The sequence below is a fragment of the Fusarium proliferatum genome (assembly GCF_900067095.1).
Source record: "Fusarium proliferatum ET1 genome assembly, contig: FPRO_scaffold010, whole genome shotgun sequence".
In the NCBI taxonomy this organism is placed as follows: domain Eukaryota; kingdom Fungi; phylum Ascomycota; class Sordariomycetes; order Hypocreales; family Nectriaceae; genus Fusarium; species Fusarium proliferatum.
Window position 1 is genome coordinate 863,987 of NW_022194799.1, and position 16,863 is coordinate 880,849.

The 16,863-nt window shown below is 49.7% G+C and overlaps 7 protein-coding genes across 7 annotated transcripts; 3 read left to right on the forward strand and 4 right to left on the reverse strand.

The window, feature by feature from the left end:
* Positions 1-1,399: 1,399 nt before the first annotated feature.
* Positions 1,400-3,321, forward strand: FPRO_11747 (uncharacterized protein; the record flags this gene model as incomplete). Its single annotated transcript, XM_031221256.1, has 3 exons — positions 1,400-1,593; positions 1,640-3,242; positions 3,295-3,321. 3 exons carry the CDS (start codon positions 1,400-1,402, stop codon positions 3,319-3,321), a joined length of 1,824 nt encoding a protein of 607 aa, XP_031086833.1.
* A 725-nt stretch (positions 3,322-4,046) lies between these two features.
* Positions 4,047-6,205, reverse strand: FPRO_11748 (putative heat shock protein 80; the record flags this gene model as incomplete). Its single annotated transcript, XM_031221257.1, has 2 exons — positions 4,047-5,891; positions 5,948-6,205. The coding sequence occupies 2 exons, from the start codon at positions 6,203-6,205 to the stop codon at positions 4,047-4,049; spliced, it is 2,103 nt and encodes a 700-aa protein (XP_031086834.1).
* A 1,588-nt stretch (positions 6,206-7,793) lies between these two features.
* FPRO_11749 (uncharacterized protein) lies at positions 7,794-8,303 on the reverse strand (the record flags this gene model as incomplete). Its single annotated transcript, XM_031221258.1, has 1 exon — positions 7,794-8,303. The coding sequence occupies one exon, from the start codon at positions 8,301-8,303 to the stop codon at positions 7,794-7,796; it is 510 nt and encodes a 169-aa protein (XP_031086835.1).
* An 853-nt stretch (positions 8,304-9,156) lies between these two features.
* Positions 9,157-9,636, forward strand: FPRO_11750 (uncharacterized protein; the record flags this gene model as incomplete). The annotated part of the gene is made up of 1 exon (XM_031221260.1): positions 9,157-9,636. One exon carries the CDS (start codon positions 9,157-9,159, stop codon positions 9,634-9,636), a length of 480 nt encoding a protein of 159 aa, XP_031086836.1.
* Positions 9,637-9,966: 330 nt separating this feature from the next.
* Positions 9,967-11,749, reverse strand: FPRO_11751 (uncharacterized protein; the record flags this gene model as incomplete). Its single annotated transcript, XM_031221261.1, has 3 exons — positions 9,967-10,125; positions 10,175-11,158; positions 11,213-11,749. 3 exons carry the CDS (start codon positions 11,747-11,749, stop codon positions 9,967-9,969), a joined length of 1,680 nt encoding a protein of 559 aa, XP_031086837.1.
* A 794-nt stretch (positions 11,750-12,543) lies between these two features.
* On the reverse strand, positions 12,544-15,230 carry FPRO_11752 (related to transcription initiation factor tfiid 100 kDa subunit; the record flags this gene model as incomplete). Its single annotated transcript, XM_031221262.1, has 4 exons — positions 12,544-13,672; positions 13,721-14,526; positions 14,574-14,756; positions 15,072-15,230. 4 exons carry the CDS (start codon positions 15,228-15,230, stop codon positions 12,544-12,546), a joined length of 2,277 nt encoding a protein of 758 aa, XP_031086838.1.
* A 947-nt stretch (positions 15,231-16,177) lies between these two features.
* On the forward strand, positions 16,178-16,726 carry FPRO_11753 (uncharacterized protein; the record flags this gene model as incomplete). The annotated part of the gene is made up of 1 exon (XM_031221263.1): positions 16,178-16,726. The coding sequence occupies one exon, from the start codon at positions 16,178-16,180 to the stop codon at positions 16,724-16,726; it is 549 nt and encodes a 182-aa protein (XP_031086839.1).
* Between the last annotated feature and the right edge of the window lie 137 nt (positions 16,727-16,863).

The window sequence follows — 16,863 nt, forward strand, 5'->3', positions numbered from 1 at the left end:
TTAAGGTCATGATACTTGTGACGAGTGCTATTGGTTTTGCTGTGATAGGGTTCAAAGGTGTAATCTAGAGAAGTGGTCACTTTGACTCTGTTCGAATGTAACATAGTAGTAAGACGAGGCATCTCATTCAGCAGTCTCAAGACCTTGGGAATATGGTTTCAGGAATCTGCTAGCACATCCAACTCAGTATGTGCATCAAAATTTGGCCTGATCATTTGCGGGAGAGGAAACTCTCCACAGGGCGGATAAGCATACGGTGGCGATGCTCAGCGTAGGCATGATCCTGTTTCGAACAATGGGCGTTCTGAATAATGACAGCTGCCAAAAGTTGTAAGTCTATGGAGGTTGATAAGTTGACGTTGTTATGCTGTAAGCCAGTCTCATCTCCATATTGATATCTCAGAACAGAGGGAAAACATCAACATAATGGATGAATGAAGAAACTTCCGAACGAGGGGCAAGCTCCATGACAAGGATCATGATCCAAAAAGAATGTCAAACCAGTCAGCGTCAACCCTAGAACCGAGTTCTTGGCGAATAACGAGAAAGGATACGACTCGCGAATGCGAAAAACGAGGGTGGATGACGATACGTGATACGCGGACAGTCTCCAGTCCAGTTAGGCCAGGTAAGCCTAGTAGGGATATACTTGATTGGTTGAACAAGCAACTTAACAATAAGAGTATTCGCATTGAATAATTCTGCCTAGGAATGATTGCTATACGAGTATAACGTACGTATAATCGTATTGTACTGTAGCCTGGACGATTGGGTAGGGGCCGAGGTCGAGTGTGTGCAGAAATGACGAAGGACCCGATGATCCATAGGATGTTACGTCATTTTATTGTAGTTGGAGTTAGGGGTTCAACTCACCTAAAAAAGGCTACCTACCTAAAGAGCTGTCATCAATTCGGCCCCCAGAACCGCTGACCACTGAATCCATCTGTACATTGGCACCATATTTGAGTACCAACCTTACATCCACAAGAAAACAAGAAACAAGTCGAGAGCTCTTGGCTTCTGCTACGTCGTTCATTTCCTTCCGCTCCTTATTTCAGGGTTATACTTGCATTCTCCCTCCTCGTCTTATCTCCCCTCTCTGCCTTGCCTTATCATATCGTCTTGACGACTACGAAGCTGCGACAGCTCAAGACAAGACAAGACCACTTTAGGGTATTTGCTGTCGTGTCTCACATTCTCAGACTAAAACGTCACGACCTGGCTCGTCTATTTTTGTCGCTTTCTGTTTCCGATTGTTTCGTCTTCTTCCGCGGGCGCCGAGTTGACAACTACTGCCGAAACTCTATCTTCGTCTCCAAGGCGAGGTCGAACAAATCCTCACCATTTACCACGACATCTACGACGATCATACGAATATATACTACACATATCTACGAATATGAGCTCTTCAATAGATCCTCTTCCCAATGGGAATGGTCACGCTGGCGATCATGACCACGTTATACGCCCTCGACCGCGCAAACCCAAACATTCACAAGTCTCGGAGGTTCTTCGCATGTCAACAGCAGAAGATAGCGAAGGACATCTCATGCCCGATAATTTGAGCACAGGAACTGCCAGTGGGTTGACTAGGTATGAAAGAACCTCCAAACCATCCGCTCAAGCTAATTGTATACAGCGGTCGTTCCACGCCTGTCCCAGAGAATGCGCCTCCATCCGTTAAAGTCCTCTCGACAGTTCGAAAGCAAACCCGCGCAGAGCAACGTCGCCGTATATTTCCCACGATCGAGTTCGCATCGCGTGTTAGTCATTTCGACCCCGAAAGCGATTACCGAGACTTCCATGGCTTCTTCAACCTCTTCTGGATTGGCCTTGCCATCATGGGTATCACCTCAATGCTACGCAACCTCAAAGATACTGGGTTCCCGCTGAGAGTGCAAATATGGGGTCTCTTCACAGTCAAGCTCTGGCATCTTGCCATTGCCGATTTCCTTATGGTCGCAACGACAGCTGTCAGTCTGCCATTGAACCGTGCAGCTCGAAGTGCAAAGCCCGGTAGCTTTTTGTCTTGGGATAAGGGTGGAATAGCTATTCAGAGCATCTACCAGGTCGCTTGGCTTTCGCTTTGGATCATTGTGCCCTTTCACTTTGAATGGACCTGGACGTCGCAGGTTTTCTTTCTCTTGCATACCATGGTACTACTGATGAAGATGCACTCGTACGCCTTCTACAACGGACATTTGTCGCAGACGGAGAAGCGACTGTACGCTCTCGACAACCCCTTCTCGCCCCACGATCGACGACCAGCCTACCAATATCCATCCACCGATAGTGTCACTAACGGCGAGGCTACTGCTTCTGGTAGCAAGAAGCGTCGTCGAAACCGTAGCAAGAAGCGACAGCAAGCCAAACGCAGCAACAGTGATGGAAACAAGAGCAACGAGGAGGTGGATGCTGTTAACAACAACCTTTTGGTACCTAGTCCTGTCGCGAGCGGTAACAACAGTGCCGACGAAGTCGATGAGTTGCGAGAGGATCTTGCCCGTGAGCTTACGAGTCCCATTGGCAACGTCACATATCCAAACAACCTCACATGGTCCAACTACATGGACTATCTCCTCTGTCCAACACTCTGCTATGAGATCGAATATCCTCGAATGTCCCGAATCAACTGGATTTCTCTCATTTCCAAGATCATTGCCACTTTTGGTTGCATCTTTCTCTTAACAATCATCTCAGAAGATTTCATTCTTCCCGTTCTTATCGATGCCTCAGAGCGCCTCGATGCCGTTCCCGCAGTATCATCGCTTTCGGAGAAGTCTCTCATTCTGGCCGAGACTATCTCGTGGCTTCTCTTCCCCTTCATGCTTACGTTCCTCCTCGTTTTCCTTGTCATCTTCGAATATGTCCTCGGTGCATTCGCTGAGATCACTTGCTTTGCTGATAGACATTTCTACTCTGACTGGTGGAACTCAACCGACTGGATGGAGTTCTCGCGCGAGTGGAACATCCCTGTGTATAGTTTCCTTCGTCGTCATGTCTACAGCGCCTCTCGGCCTCGCATTGGCAGAGGAGCTGCCACAGCGTTGACATTCCTCATCTCTGCTATTGGCCATGAGATCGTCATGGCATGCATCACCAAGAAGCTCCGTGGTTACGGCTTTGTGTGTCAGATGCTTCAACTACCCATCGTGATGCTCCAACGTACTCGATGGGTCCGTGGTAAGAAGACCCTGAACAATGTCTGTTTCTGGGCATCAATGGTTCTCGGTCTCAGCATGGTATGTCGCAATCCCCAACAATCATGCCAAACTGCAACTAACAACTTCACAGATCTGCGCTCTCTACGTTCTCGTGTAGTCAACCCAGGCTCTAGAAGAGTATGCTGGTCATACTGAGCGCTTTATCGCATGTAACATTTGTACAACACCAACTTTAGATACATACCCCATCTCAGTTCCGTCTTGCGATCCTGTACATATGGGCTTTTAGAATTGGAAACGAGGAACGGACTAGGTACAAGAGGGAATGGACTACTTCGACATCCTATAAAGATAGATTATATACCCCCATAGTAAATTTGATTGAGTCATTGCCTCAATGCGTAACCTGTCCTCAGTGAGTAAAACATTGGACCTTGATACAGGGTGTGAAATAAATTCAGCAAAATATATCCTAAACTGGTACTAAATTAAATAAACTCAGCAAAATACATCCTCAACCTGTACTAAGTTAAGTTGGCTCAGCAAAATATACTCTAAACTTATACTAAGCTACCTGAATCTTCTTGTCATTTACGATAAATTCACACATTGACATCACATTAAGGACGAGGACAACATTGTTCTATACCATTTCCATTTCGCGTCTACTTCATCTCTCTCGTAATCATAGAGCTAACTAGAGTTACACCCCGTCCTCCTTTCAAGACTGGGGAATGAATTATGGCAGAATAAGCGGCTGCTCAAATCCGATAAGCCCGCATAAAAACCAGAAGACAGAAAAAAGACCATGTTGCTCATAAAAACCGAAACCCTTCAACTCCATTGACTTTTTATGGTATCCCGTTTAGCGTGCGTGGTCATTTAGTCAACCTCCTCCATGGCGCTGTCACCAGTGGCGGCGGCAGGAGCATCGGTGGCGGCATCAGCCTCAGCAGGGGCAGAGTCATCCTCCTCAATGTTGAGGCCAAGCTGGACAAGCTTGTGGATGCGGTCGGCGAAACCAGCGGGCTCGTCAATGGTGAAGCCAGAGACAAGGAGAGAGGTCTCGAAGAGAAGCTGGACGATGGACTTGACAGTGCGGTCGTTCTCGCCGTCAGTCTCAACCTTCTTCTTGAGCTCCTGGACGATAGGGGACTTGGGGGAGATCTCGAAGGTCTTCTTGGAAGACATGTAGCTGGACATGGAAGTGTCACGGAGAGCCTGGGCCTTCATGATACGCTCCATGTTGGCGGACCAACCGAACTGGCCAGTTCGGATAGCGCAAGGAGAGGTGCCGAGCTTGTGAGAGACGACAACCTTCTCAACCTTGTCGCCGAGAACATTCTTGAGGGCCTTGGCGAGGCTCTCGTATTCCTTCTCCTCAGTCTCACGGGCCTTCTTCTCATCCTCGGTCTCCTCAAGCTCGAAGTCCTTGGTGATGTCGACGAGCTTCTTGCCCTCGAACTCCTTGAGCTGAGTCATGGCGTACTCATCAATGGGGTCAACGAGGAAGAGAACCTCGAAGCCCTTCTCGCGGAGAGCGTCCAGGAAGGGAGACTTAGAGACAGCCTTGATGGACTCACCAGTGATGTAGTACATGTTGTTCTGGTGCTCAGGCATGCGGGTGACGTAGTCGGAGAGCGAGGTAAGCTCATCACCAGACTTGGTGGAGTTGAATCGGAGGAGCTTGGCGAGGATAGAGCGGTTCTGGGAGTCCTCGTGGATACCAAGCTTGAGGTTCTTGGAGAAGGCGCTGTAGAACTTGTCGAACTGCTCCTTGTCCTCAGCGATCTCCTGGAAGAGCTCAAGAGACTTCTTGACGATGTTCTTCTTGATGACCTTCATGATCTTGTTCTGCTGAAGAGTCTCACGAGACAGGTTGAGGGGGAGGTCCTCAGAGTCGACAACACCCTTTACGAAGCCGAGCCACTCAGGAATGAGGTCGGTAGCGTCGTCAGTGATGAAGACACGTCGGACGTAGAGCTTGATGTTGTTCTTGGTCTTCTTGGTCTCGAAGAGATCGAAGGGGGCGCGCTTGGGAACGAAGAGAATAGCGCGGAACTCGAGCTGACCCTCAACGGAGAAGTGCTTGACAGCGAGGTGGTCCTCCCAGTCGTTGGAAAGGGACTTGTAGAAGGAAGCATACTCCTCTTGAGAGATGTCCTGGGGGTTGCGAGTCCAGATGGGCTTCTGCTTGTTGAGCTCCTCCTCCTCAATCTTGGTCTCCTTGATCTTCTTGGTCTTGGGCTTCTTCTCCTCCTCATCGTCATCAACCTCCTCGATCTTGGGCTTCTTGTCATCACCCTCCTCGGTGACCTCCTCGCCCTCCTCATCAGGGACCTCCTTCTCGGTCTCCTTCTCGACGTGGAGGTAGATGGGGTATGAGATGAACTCGGAGTGCTTCTTGATGACCTCCTTGATCTTGCTCTCGTTCAGGTACTCGGTCTGCTCGTCCTTGAGGTGGAGGATGATAGCGGTACCACGGCCGAGGGGCTCACCCTCGGTGTCCTCAGTGATGGAGAAGGTACCACCAGCGGAGGACTCCCAGACGTACTGCTCGTCATCGTTGTTCTTGGAGATGACACGGACCTGGTCGGCAACGAGGTAGGCAGAGTAGAAACCGACACCGAACTGACCAATCATGGAAACATCAGCACCAGCAGTCAGGGCCTCCATGAACTGCTTGGTACCGGATCGGGCGATAGTACCCAGGTTGTTGACAAGGTCCTGCATGATGTTAGTACTGTATGTGGCGTATGTATCTGATAGACAGATCAACTTACAGCCTTGGTCATACCAATACCGGTATCCCGGATGGTAAGAGTCTTGTTGGCCTTGTCAGGAATGATGTCAATTCGGAGGTCCTTGCCAGAGTCGAGCTGGCTAGGGTCCGAAAGGGCCTTGTATCGGATCTTGTCTAGGGCATCTGAGGCGTTGGAGACAAGCTCTCGCAGGAAAATCTCCTTGTTGGAGTAGACGGTGTTGATAATAAGGGAGAGAAGCTGAGAGATCTCAGCTTGGAACTCGAAGGTCTCAGACATTTTGTCGGGTATCAAAGGAATCGTGACTATGTGAGAGAAAAAAAGGAAGAAAAATGGTTTGGAGAGAAAGGAAGGTTGAAGAGGTAGGTGCAAGAAAAATATAATATGTAGGCGCGGTCGGCCCCTCCTTCCATCTGCTTCTGCCCGCCGCCATTGTGAAGGGTTCCATGAGATTCTACGGGCCAAAGTGGAAGAGCCCACCTACCTAGCGCCACTACAGCTCCCTCCCCCGCCTTCCACTAGCTCCATCGTACCTTGCCTGCTGGCCTTGCCCAGCAACGGCGGCAAGAGGTGGCCAACACTGCTCAGTTTGCCTCTGATTCCGCCTGCACCTTTGCGGTCTGCCAACGATCTTGCCCGCCGTGTCAGCCTAAGGAGCCTAAGGGACGCAATAAACCTTAGGCTTCTCGATCCTAAGCGACGAAAATCTTTAGGTAACTTAGGCTAAGCTTAGGAGACTCTTTACTGAGTTTATTTTGGCATCTCGTCTAAAAGCCTCGAGTTTTTCTTGTTCTCAGAGAAGGTACATACATTGCTTACCCCAAAAAAGCACAAATGGACCAGGAGGGAAGCAAGATGAATGGATCGGATCAGGCTCGTGTGATTGGCCATTGTTTGCTAGACTCTTTCCACGTTGCCCTTCACAAGCTCGACGTGCATCGCCCCAAATGTCTATCTCTTGCGAATTAAGGTACCACAAACCCCATCAGGCTATCCGAGTCAAACAATGAGCCACTGTGATTGTGAAAAACAGAGATTTCATTGATCTACATGAATCATTACAGAAACTCAATCGTGACGGCAAACCTCCATTCATTGTTAGCGTAGACAAATTGCTCCAGAGCCTTATCGCCATGGAGGGATCTTCGAGTGACCCCTCATTCGAGGCTGAAAAAGACCCTTGTTCAAGTTCCTAGGCTTTCCATTTCAGAGTCCCACCGCTTCCGCTTTCTTACCCCAGCGAAAGCAACAACCCCTCGATCGAATCGAATCTTCTAGCCACAGAAATCGACTGTTGCGTGTGCTGCCTGGGCATTGCTTACGACGGCCACCTGTTTCAATTGAGGCCTACCCATCTGCCAGTAGCCCAGGCGAAGTTCAAAGCGTAGCTGTGCTGAGCCGTTTTGTAATTTGTGTAGACCAATGACATGCAATTATTGAAAGCAAGGCTGAGTCCCCCTGTACAAGCAACAAATGTTTCAAGCCGAGGTTGATCGAAAGGCAGTTAGATTGTCTGAGATAAGCAAATATACTCAGCACCCATTAGTCTTGGGCAAACTGTAGGCAGCTTAACTGCTAAAATCGGATATTGTTTGTGATTCTTCTGGTTTGTTCTTTGGCGGTTTGCCAATCGAGCATCAAGTGACCATGATATCCACCTCAAACATCAAGCCAGAAGCCAAACTTACACACAACCCAACAGCATGAAGTCGCTCGTTTCTATTCCAGATTATCCGTTATTTGTTATCATTTATCGTGAACCTTCGAGAACCACGGCAACCCTGTGTTCTTCGCCAAGCCTTGAATTCCCATGTTATACAGGGTACTATACACTCTATCCAGCTTTTGATACAATCCCTATTATCACTTACATCTCCAACACTACTCCAACCTCTCTATACTTTCTGTCCGCATAGACAAGCCCAAAATCCTCATCCTCCTCTTCCCCAACCCTCACCATCTCTACTACCTCTCCCACCACGATGACATGATCTCTCACTCTCAAGAGTCCTCCCTCTGGCGCATCTTGGAGTACCCTACACCGAAGAGCAAACATGACACCGTCCTCTTTTAGTATGGGCGCTTCGTCATCTTCTTGGGTATATTCCAGTCCCTTAAATGCATTCCCTCCAAAATTGCCTCTTGTGAAGTGACTCGCAACATTTGCACCTCGTTCATCCCCTGACAAGACGTGTACGTTGAAACCACCGCTTGCTCTTATAGCATCTAGAGTTCTGCTCGGCGTGGCAATGTTGAATGTGACGAGAGGTGTAGGTGCGAGTGTCAATGAAGTAAAAGACGACATCGTCATGGCGCGAGGGCCATCGCCAGGTTGGTTTGATGTACAGACAACGACACTGTGGGGGAGGAGACGCATGATAGAGCGTAGCTGTTCGGAGAGAGGGACTTGTTTCGTTGGATGGACGGTCGGAGGTTTGGCTGGGGATGTATGCCATGTAGTTGTAGTCGCAGTTGTGTGATTTCTTCTATCTACAGTGTAGCATTAGCTAGAGTAACAGGCCATGGCAGAACCACTCACGATGTAGCGCCGATTGCGACGAACGAGACCCTGAAATCGAAGCCATGTATCTTCCACAAACATCCATTCCTCTTATTGAAGGCTGGAGGCACCCAGTATTCCGCAAAGAGCTGAATCCTCTGGTCCCGCCTCTCGTCATGACAAGTACTGTCGCAGCGCCATTGCGCAACGCTCGGGAGCTCTTCATTGACCACCACAGCGCATTATCAACAAATGCACTGAAAATAGCCTCGAATAAACCGCAAAGAGGACGTGAAATCGCCTTGTGTAAAAAGGCGCCTTTTTATTTCACTTGTTCGCAGTCGGAGGCCGAGCCGGTCTAGAAATGACGAAGAACGATCATTTTCTTATCGATAAGATCCCGAACCCAGGAGGAATGAAAACTTAGGACCTTAACCCTAGATGACAAAAAGACTTAGGTCAGTTAGTATAAATTAAGTCTAAGCTTAGTATGAACTTAGGATACCTTTTACCAAATCTATTTTGTCATCTTAAATTTAGGTCCGTTGTTTTCTTCCCCCCTGAAGGCCATGCTTGGTGTACCCGCACTCGGACCTCGCATCCTAAATTTTACCGATCGACTTCAAGCCTACCTATCTGAAGCCTCACCACCAATCTAGGTCGTCAATCGCTGCCAGGGCCGTCAATTCGTCTTTTCCGGCCTCGCTCTGAATAGCGCTTCAAATTCACAATGGCCAAGTTCTCAGTATCGCCGGCGACTCTCTCGCCTCTACGAACAACACTCTCAACATCATGCTCACCAACCCGCCTCTCCCTCGGCCAAGTCCGTCATGCCACATTCATTCCTCGACCACGCCGACCATACACATTCACTCAGCTCGTCACCCTATCCGACGGCTCCGCATACACCATGCGAACAACTTCACCACTGCCCATTTACCGCGCTACAAAGGACACACGCAACACATTGCTGTGGCAGCCATCTGAGAAGTCACTCAAGAACGTCGAGCTTGATGAGGCTGGTAAATTGGCTGCTTTCCGAGAACGTTACGGCCGTGCCTATGATGCTTCTCATGCTGAGGAGGGTGAAGGCGCTGCTGAGGCAGCTGACGAAGGTTACGCGGATCTTATCACTGGATATGCGCCGACACAAGATGCGAACGCTATGAGGGATTCGGGACCCAAGAAGCAGGCAAAGAAGAGAAAGTAAACAATGATATAATAGAGGAAGAACAGCTCCACAAAAACCATAACCCATTGTCAGTTTGTGGGTGAAAATGAGTCTTGTATAAATTACTATTGAGGCCATCCGAGAATTGGAAGTATGAGGTGGATGGGGGCGGTTCGATATGTACAACAGCTATAAAGCTCCCCGAGGCTTGTAAGATATAAAAAACACGAGTCTCCGATTCTCGGAACTGATCAATAGTCAAACATCGCTGTGGACGTGAATATAATTCTTCCTCCCATCAGGAGCTCAACCTCATCGCTACCAGATAGAACCGCCAAGATGCGTAGGGGAAACCGACGCCCGGTCCATCTAGTCCGAGTCTTCGTCTATCCTCGCTCGAGCGCGGTCAACAGCAGTATCGCCTCCCTTTTGCTGCTGTTGCTGCTGATATACTGGTGGTCTATAAAATACTGACTCGTCGTCCTCGGCGTCAAGCTGCATCAAGAATGTCTCCCACTTCTCAATAAGCTGTGACAGGTTAGCAAGCTTCTATCTTCACCGCTTCCACTGTACTCACCTCCTTTTGCGCCTCAACTGCGCTTTCAAGGAATGTCTCAACACCACTCTTGAAGTCTTCCACCTTCTCCTTCTCGAATCGATCAAGCTCGCTCCTCATCAACCGGCCCATATCCTCGAAAAGAAGTCTGGCTTGGTGAACCTTGCGCTCTGACTCGCCCACTTCAGCGCTCATCTGGTTGAGTCTGTCTTGCTGACTCTTTCCTTGTCTCAAAAGCTTGTCCTGTGTGGCCTTCTTCTTCTGTAGTTCCGATTCCGCAGCATGCCATGAATAGAACGCCTTTTGTCGCTGGCCAAAAGCCTGCTTAACTGAACCGATGAGGCGAATGTACTCCTCAAGAATAATGCCGAATGTCAGAACATCTTGCTGGGCCTGGCGGTCGTACACATCTCGGATAGTAAGCTGGAGCTCGGAAAGAGCATCAAGAGGGCCTGATAGTGAGGGTGACAATTCAACGGTGGAGAGTGCGTGGAGGGAAGCTGAGAAATCCCCAGCTGCCTCGGCCATCATCTTACGTTGGCCGACCATGGTCTCCATAGCCTTGAGAAGTCCCTTGAGCTGATTCTCGAGAGCATCGAGATAGACCTTGCGATCATGGAACCAGTCATCCTGTTCCACAAACTTGTTTCCGCCTCCGACGTTGATACCCAGAGACCCAAGCACACCTTTACTCTCGGTAGGAATGGGTTCCCGCCTCTCCTTGTGCTTAACGTCCACATTGAAAGTTTCACTTTCCAAGAAAAGCTTCAGATCGGGATCGTGCTGGAGCGTAGGGTGCATCGCGGTCTTATTAAGCATCTTCTCAAGAGCAGCTCGTCGGCTCTCAACAAAATTGCTGTCGAAGCGACCGACAGCCTGCTTCTCAGGAGGAGGTGGAACCACAATTCCAGGGTTGTTGCCATGGAGAGTTGTGTAAAGCCAGAGGAAATCGCGATATCGGCGCTTGACTTCGAACTCGGGCTGTTTGTATCCTTTGGAAGTGGTCTGTTTCTCTGCGTAAGTGTTTGATTGAGTTAATTGGACACCGGCTCTTCATACCTTGGTTCGAACGGAATAGACGATGTGAGAACTTGTCAGATCGCCAACTTTGTGAGGATCTCCAACCGTAATCTGGAACGTCGGCTTGGCAGCCTGCTCAACACTAACGCTCGGCTGATTGCTGCTCCTAACGGCACTGGGCTGGGCAGCCTCAACGGGAGGAGGTGCGCGAGGAGCTTTTGGCCCATCGTTCTCGTCATCGTCGATATGGTGAGGATCCGCAGGTCGTCGCTGCTGCTGGGGCTGCGGCATGGTGGTACGAATTACCATCTGCTCCTTTTGCGGAGGCACCGGAGGGGCATCCTGGGCAGGGCCATTGTCTTCGGTGGCGGCGCCGAGAGGACCGAGAGGATCATCGACAGCTTCGAGACGTGTGGGTTGAGCGACCAGGCGACGAGGTCCTCTCGATGGACGAGGGGCCGACGAGGAAGCGGAGGGAGCTGGATTGGACGATTGCGAGGCCGCGGTTTCAGGCTGCGATGCCTGTTGCGATGCGGCCTGTGATGAGTCGGCCCAAGGCGATTCTTCGACGTCCATATCTAATTAATGCGATCGCGAGACGCTACTCTGTTGGGATTTAAAGTCGTCGAAGTTGATAGAATGGGCTTGAGAGGTAGAGGTTGGAAGCTTGGGGAGCATGCGGACGTCAGCGGAGACGGCCCCACTCTTCCCCAGGCAGGTACGTATTGTTATATCAGCCAGCTTCAACTTACACTCCTCCAAGGACTGCCCTCGGGAGCAAGAAAACACCAGATATTAATAGCAGGTATTAAAATAAACCTAATAAGAGATATCTTAAGCTTAATAAGAATATCCTAAATTTATATAACTTTCCCTAAATCTTTTTATCACTTAAGATTAGGGTTCTAAGTTTTCTTCCCTCCCCTAGACTGCCTAGGTACTTAGTTACTAACCTACCATAGAATACTCACACATACAACCAGTAGTTAAACATGGCCATATCGTTACAGTATTCCGTGGTTATTACTCAGATTCTATTACTATAGGACATCCATGCTCTGTTGCAAAGAATGACATCAGCCCCAATACGATTTCCTGTGGACTGCTCTCTATTCCAGCTTGTTCACTGAAACCAGTCTCTTTATCTAGTCTCGATCGGAATCATCCTGCCCTCGCTGTATATTCTTAATACCTATGATCATGACTGCTATACGAAGGTAGCCCATTGCGCCTCTCCTGATTGTCTGGCCCAGTTTCATCGTCGACTATTTGCGAGGTCTCGCCGTCAGCCCCAAATCTATTCCAAACTTAGCGGCAAATTGTTGCCTTCGCCGTTTCTCGCGAGCAACTGGGTCGACTGCCTCCCGCTCCTAACGTTCGGGGTCGTAACAGCCGCCTACAATTACCAAGTTCATCCGTGTAAACTTGACCTTCATCACTGGTGTCTTCTTCGTCGGGAACGCGCTGATCTGATCGGGAGTGATCATCACCTCCTTATTCTTTTTCTTATGAGTTCCGGTGGTGCCGCTGGTACCCGCTGGTCCTGAAGTTCCGGCTGTCACGCGAGAAGCTTCACCAGCAGTGCCTCCTGCGCTTGTGCCATCAGCCCCTGTTGCTGTCGTATCGAGGCCTGTCTGTTGCTGGCTCGCCTTTTGGGGATCAGAAGGCAGCTCGACATCCCAGAGTCGGACTGTGCCATCTTGACCACCAGAAGCAAGCACGTTGGATTCAACGCTGAAGCTGAGTGACCAAATTCCGCCCTTACCGTGGCCACGTGACCGCTTGATGCGTGTTCCCTTCGCAAGGTCCCAAAAGAAGATGTTACCTGCACAATCGGCACTTGCTAGGATCTTACCATTTGGCGCGCATTCCAAGGCGGTGATATATTCGTTGTGGCCTGTGAACACGCGGACACAACCGCCAGTTACGACAGACCACATACGGATCGACTTGTCAGTCTCGTCAGAGGCGGAGAAGACATAGAGGCCATTAGGGTGCCATGCAAGTGCTGAGATGGACGTGTCATGCCCAACCAACAATCGTTGAGGGGAAGCATGATCTTGCATCCACAGTCGAACAGCTTTGTCGTATCCTCCACTGATAAAATAGTGTCCATGGGGACCCCAGAGTGTCCTGAAAGCTGGTCCATCGTGGGACTTGTAAAGACACAGGCAACTCCAAGACTCTAGTGACCACAGACGAATCTGGCCATCCGCAGATGCAGATAGCAGCAGCTTCGGTCTCGTGTCCATGGCAGGGTTCGACTTCCCTTCGTCGCCAAAGAGCTTCTGCGGAGGGCCAGAAACAGCATCGGAGAAGGACACGTCGTAAACGGGTCCGGAATGTCCGATCAATTTGCGGCTGTTGAACTTGGCTTCTTTCTCGTGCGCGTTCATCGTGGGTAAGGCTTTACCATCCAGCGACCAAACACGAATGTAAGATTCCGTGGTACCAGCTGCCACTAATTGTCCATCGTTGGAGAAGTCCATACATGCAACACTGAAGTTTGTTAGTATCAGCGGTCCCCACGGGGCTGTCAAAACTCACCTTCCAAGCGTGTTATGGAATGTAAACATGCATGCGCTGATAGGGACTCCCACGCCCCCCGTCGCCCCGTCGATCTTGAATCGGTCGCGATTCTCTCGAAGCTTTTGCATTTCTAGCATGATGTCCCTCGGCCTTGAGGGTGGTAAGGGTAGCTCTGCTCTGCTTGGGGCATCTGCACTCTCCTCACGTTTGATTTTTTGGTCGAACTCATCCACTAGCGATGTTTTTCCGGGAGGGGGCGGAATTCGTCGCTCCTCTTCCTCAAGCTCAGCTCGCACATCGTCGCGCAGGTCGGCATCCATAGGAAGTGGTCCAAGCTTCAGGGGAGCAGTTGGGTCGAGAACGTCCTTGTTCGACAAGCCAATATTGACGCCCGGGATACCTTCGTTGGTATCTATGCTCTCTATCTCCATGTTCCTTGACCTTCTGTAAACAGCTTCGAAACTGAAGGGGGTAATAGGTCCACGAGCTGTAGAATCAATCTGGCAGTAGGTTGCCAGGACTTGGCGAATCACGGAACCACCCTGATCAGACTCACGCTCCAGAAAGTTAAAAAGATCACCGCTGGCATGTTGGTTCAGGGGGATTCGGTACTTGTTTTCCCGATACAGCTTTGTCATGGGGTTCTCGTTTATGTGCTGTGGTAGTGTAATGGTACCAAGGGTCTTGAGATCATCCGCGTGTACCGGCTGGAAGTTGGGCCCGATGTCTCTGAGGAAAGCCTTAGCATCTTCAGTGTAGGCATGCTGGACAAGTTCCAGGAAAGAATAGACGAAGACGGGCCATAGCAGCTTGGACAGTTCGAACTGGGGTTGTAAGCAAGGGAAACAGTAAGAGGGTCACCACGGCATACCTTGTATATGTCCAAGTTGTTCTCGACCCACTCACGTAGAAGTCCAAAGGCTCGTTGGTACTTTTTGGGGCCGAGGTTGGCCAGTTGATAGATAGGCTTGCCATCGGGGCCGAGATGTTTAGATTCCTGACGAAACACCTCTTCGGTTCGGTTGAACCCCCTTTTGAGCAAGTAGTCCGTGACCTGTGCATTGAGTTCAGTGTTTGCACATTTCGGCGGAGGTTCCATGATAATTATGGTGCGCGAGCTGATCAAATATATGTGTTTGTAATGGATGTATGATGGTCTGCGTTACTGCGGCTCAAGATGAAGAGAAGTTGAGACAGGCACCCTAGACAGGATACATGGAGCCAATGTGCAGTATGGGCGATGCTTGATATGTGTTGTCATGGAAAGTGCTAAGGGGCAGATGATATAATGGTCGCCGTTATGTTGGTGGTGTAATGGAATGAGACGACCATGGAGATTCATCAAACAAACAAGTAGAAAGTGACTTACAATCTGGTTGAGGTTCTGATTCGACATTGGGCCTCCAGATGAGCCACTTTGGCCTGTCGCGGCGGTTGCTGCTGCGTGTGTTGGAGCTGGGGGTGTTGGTGCAGGTCCTTGATAGCCTGGCGCTTGAGGTGCGCCTGGTGTTTGTGCTGGCCCAGACATAGTGAAGGGCAGTGACTGTGAGAGAAGAGGGCGAGTTTGGATTGGAGCCTAGGTGTTCGAGCCAGCCTATCTAAGCCACACGCTGGAAGAGAGAGCGAGTGTCCCTCAGCGATATGTCATACCCCAGCTGTGTCTTTCGGATGGGGACCAGCTCCTGTCGCTCTTCAAGGTGATGAGATGAGAGGTCACAAACCGCCAGTCTGTGGCAGTGTCCTTCTTTATCGGATATTCGAAAGAGTTGGGGTCGGGTTTATCTTTGAATTAAGATGGTTCGAAGAAGAATGATTGTAGCTAAGAAGACGATGAGATCCCAAGGCTTGTGTGAGTTGTAACCTCGATTCAATAATGCTGAAAGTTAAAGTGAATCGTGGATGATCAAACGCGCCAAAGCTTAGCAGAGCGCGCCTGGAGGTTAACCGATGATTAAGCGGCGCAATATGATATTGAACTCTGCGAGACAATAAGAGGGTGGTACACACAACAATATCCAAGCTACTTAGGTCCAATAATTAATTCTCTTTTGTTGTTTCGCATCTTGGGAGCCTTCTCCCATCGTTCCTCCTAATTCATCGTGCTGCTGTCGAAACAATTGATTGAACATGCACGCACGGGCCGCCACCGCCATCTGCCAGTGACGACGGGTACGTACCTCTCACTTGATCTTTCATTCAATGAGATCCGTTTTGGTTGCACTTCAACTCACTTCAGCTTCATTATCACAGAGAACTCTCTTAGATTTCATTCATCTGCTTGCATCAAAGTAGGGCGATTTTGACGATTGAAAGCCTGATTATCTCTTCTGTGTATTTTCTTGGACTGAACCATCACAACCCTTTGTTCCAGCTGAGCCTTGTGTTGAATTGAGGGTTTGAGCATAAATCCAAAGACACAGCATCGTCAACTTCATCGCACTTCCACGAAAAGCTCTCAAAGTGCGGGCCACAGTCATGGCTTCCCCAAATGATGTCGAGATGGCTGGTGCCGAATCATCACGCAATGAGCCATTCACTATTGAAGAGAACATCCGCCAGCTCAACGCCATCGACCAACAAATCATCCAGCTCATGAAACACACTGCCACAGCACTCAACGCACTCACAATACCAAAAGCCACAGAAACCGACCAGAGCGTGGATCCATCAACCGAATCTACGAAGCCATCACTAGATCCTGGTACACAAAAAGAAGCCTTCGCCTCTGCGACAGATCAGTTCTTCCGGGCCCTTCACACCGTCGACGTCAAGATCAAACGCCAGGTCTTGGCACTCGAAGAAGCCAATATCATCAGTCTTGCTCCACCGCCTCGTCTGAATAAGACGGGTCCCATTATCCCACAACCGACGCCTAACGGAGTGGGAGCTGTGGGCATCATCGGAGCAGGTTGGCTGAACAGTCGAGGGACAAGAGTTGAGAGGGATATGGAGGCAGAGCTCTGGGGAAAGGCCAAGGAAATACTGAAGGAGAAGGAAGCGAAGCTGGAGTCGGGGTCACGATAAATGGGATTGGCCTGGGTGGTAGATACAATGTTGCTGGAAAGTTTAAGAAAGGAACCATTATCTTCCCGGTCATCCTGATAAAACTACAAATGAAACAACCCTTCAAAACCTTTGCTACACAATACAAATCCATTGAC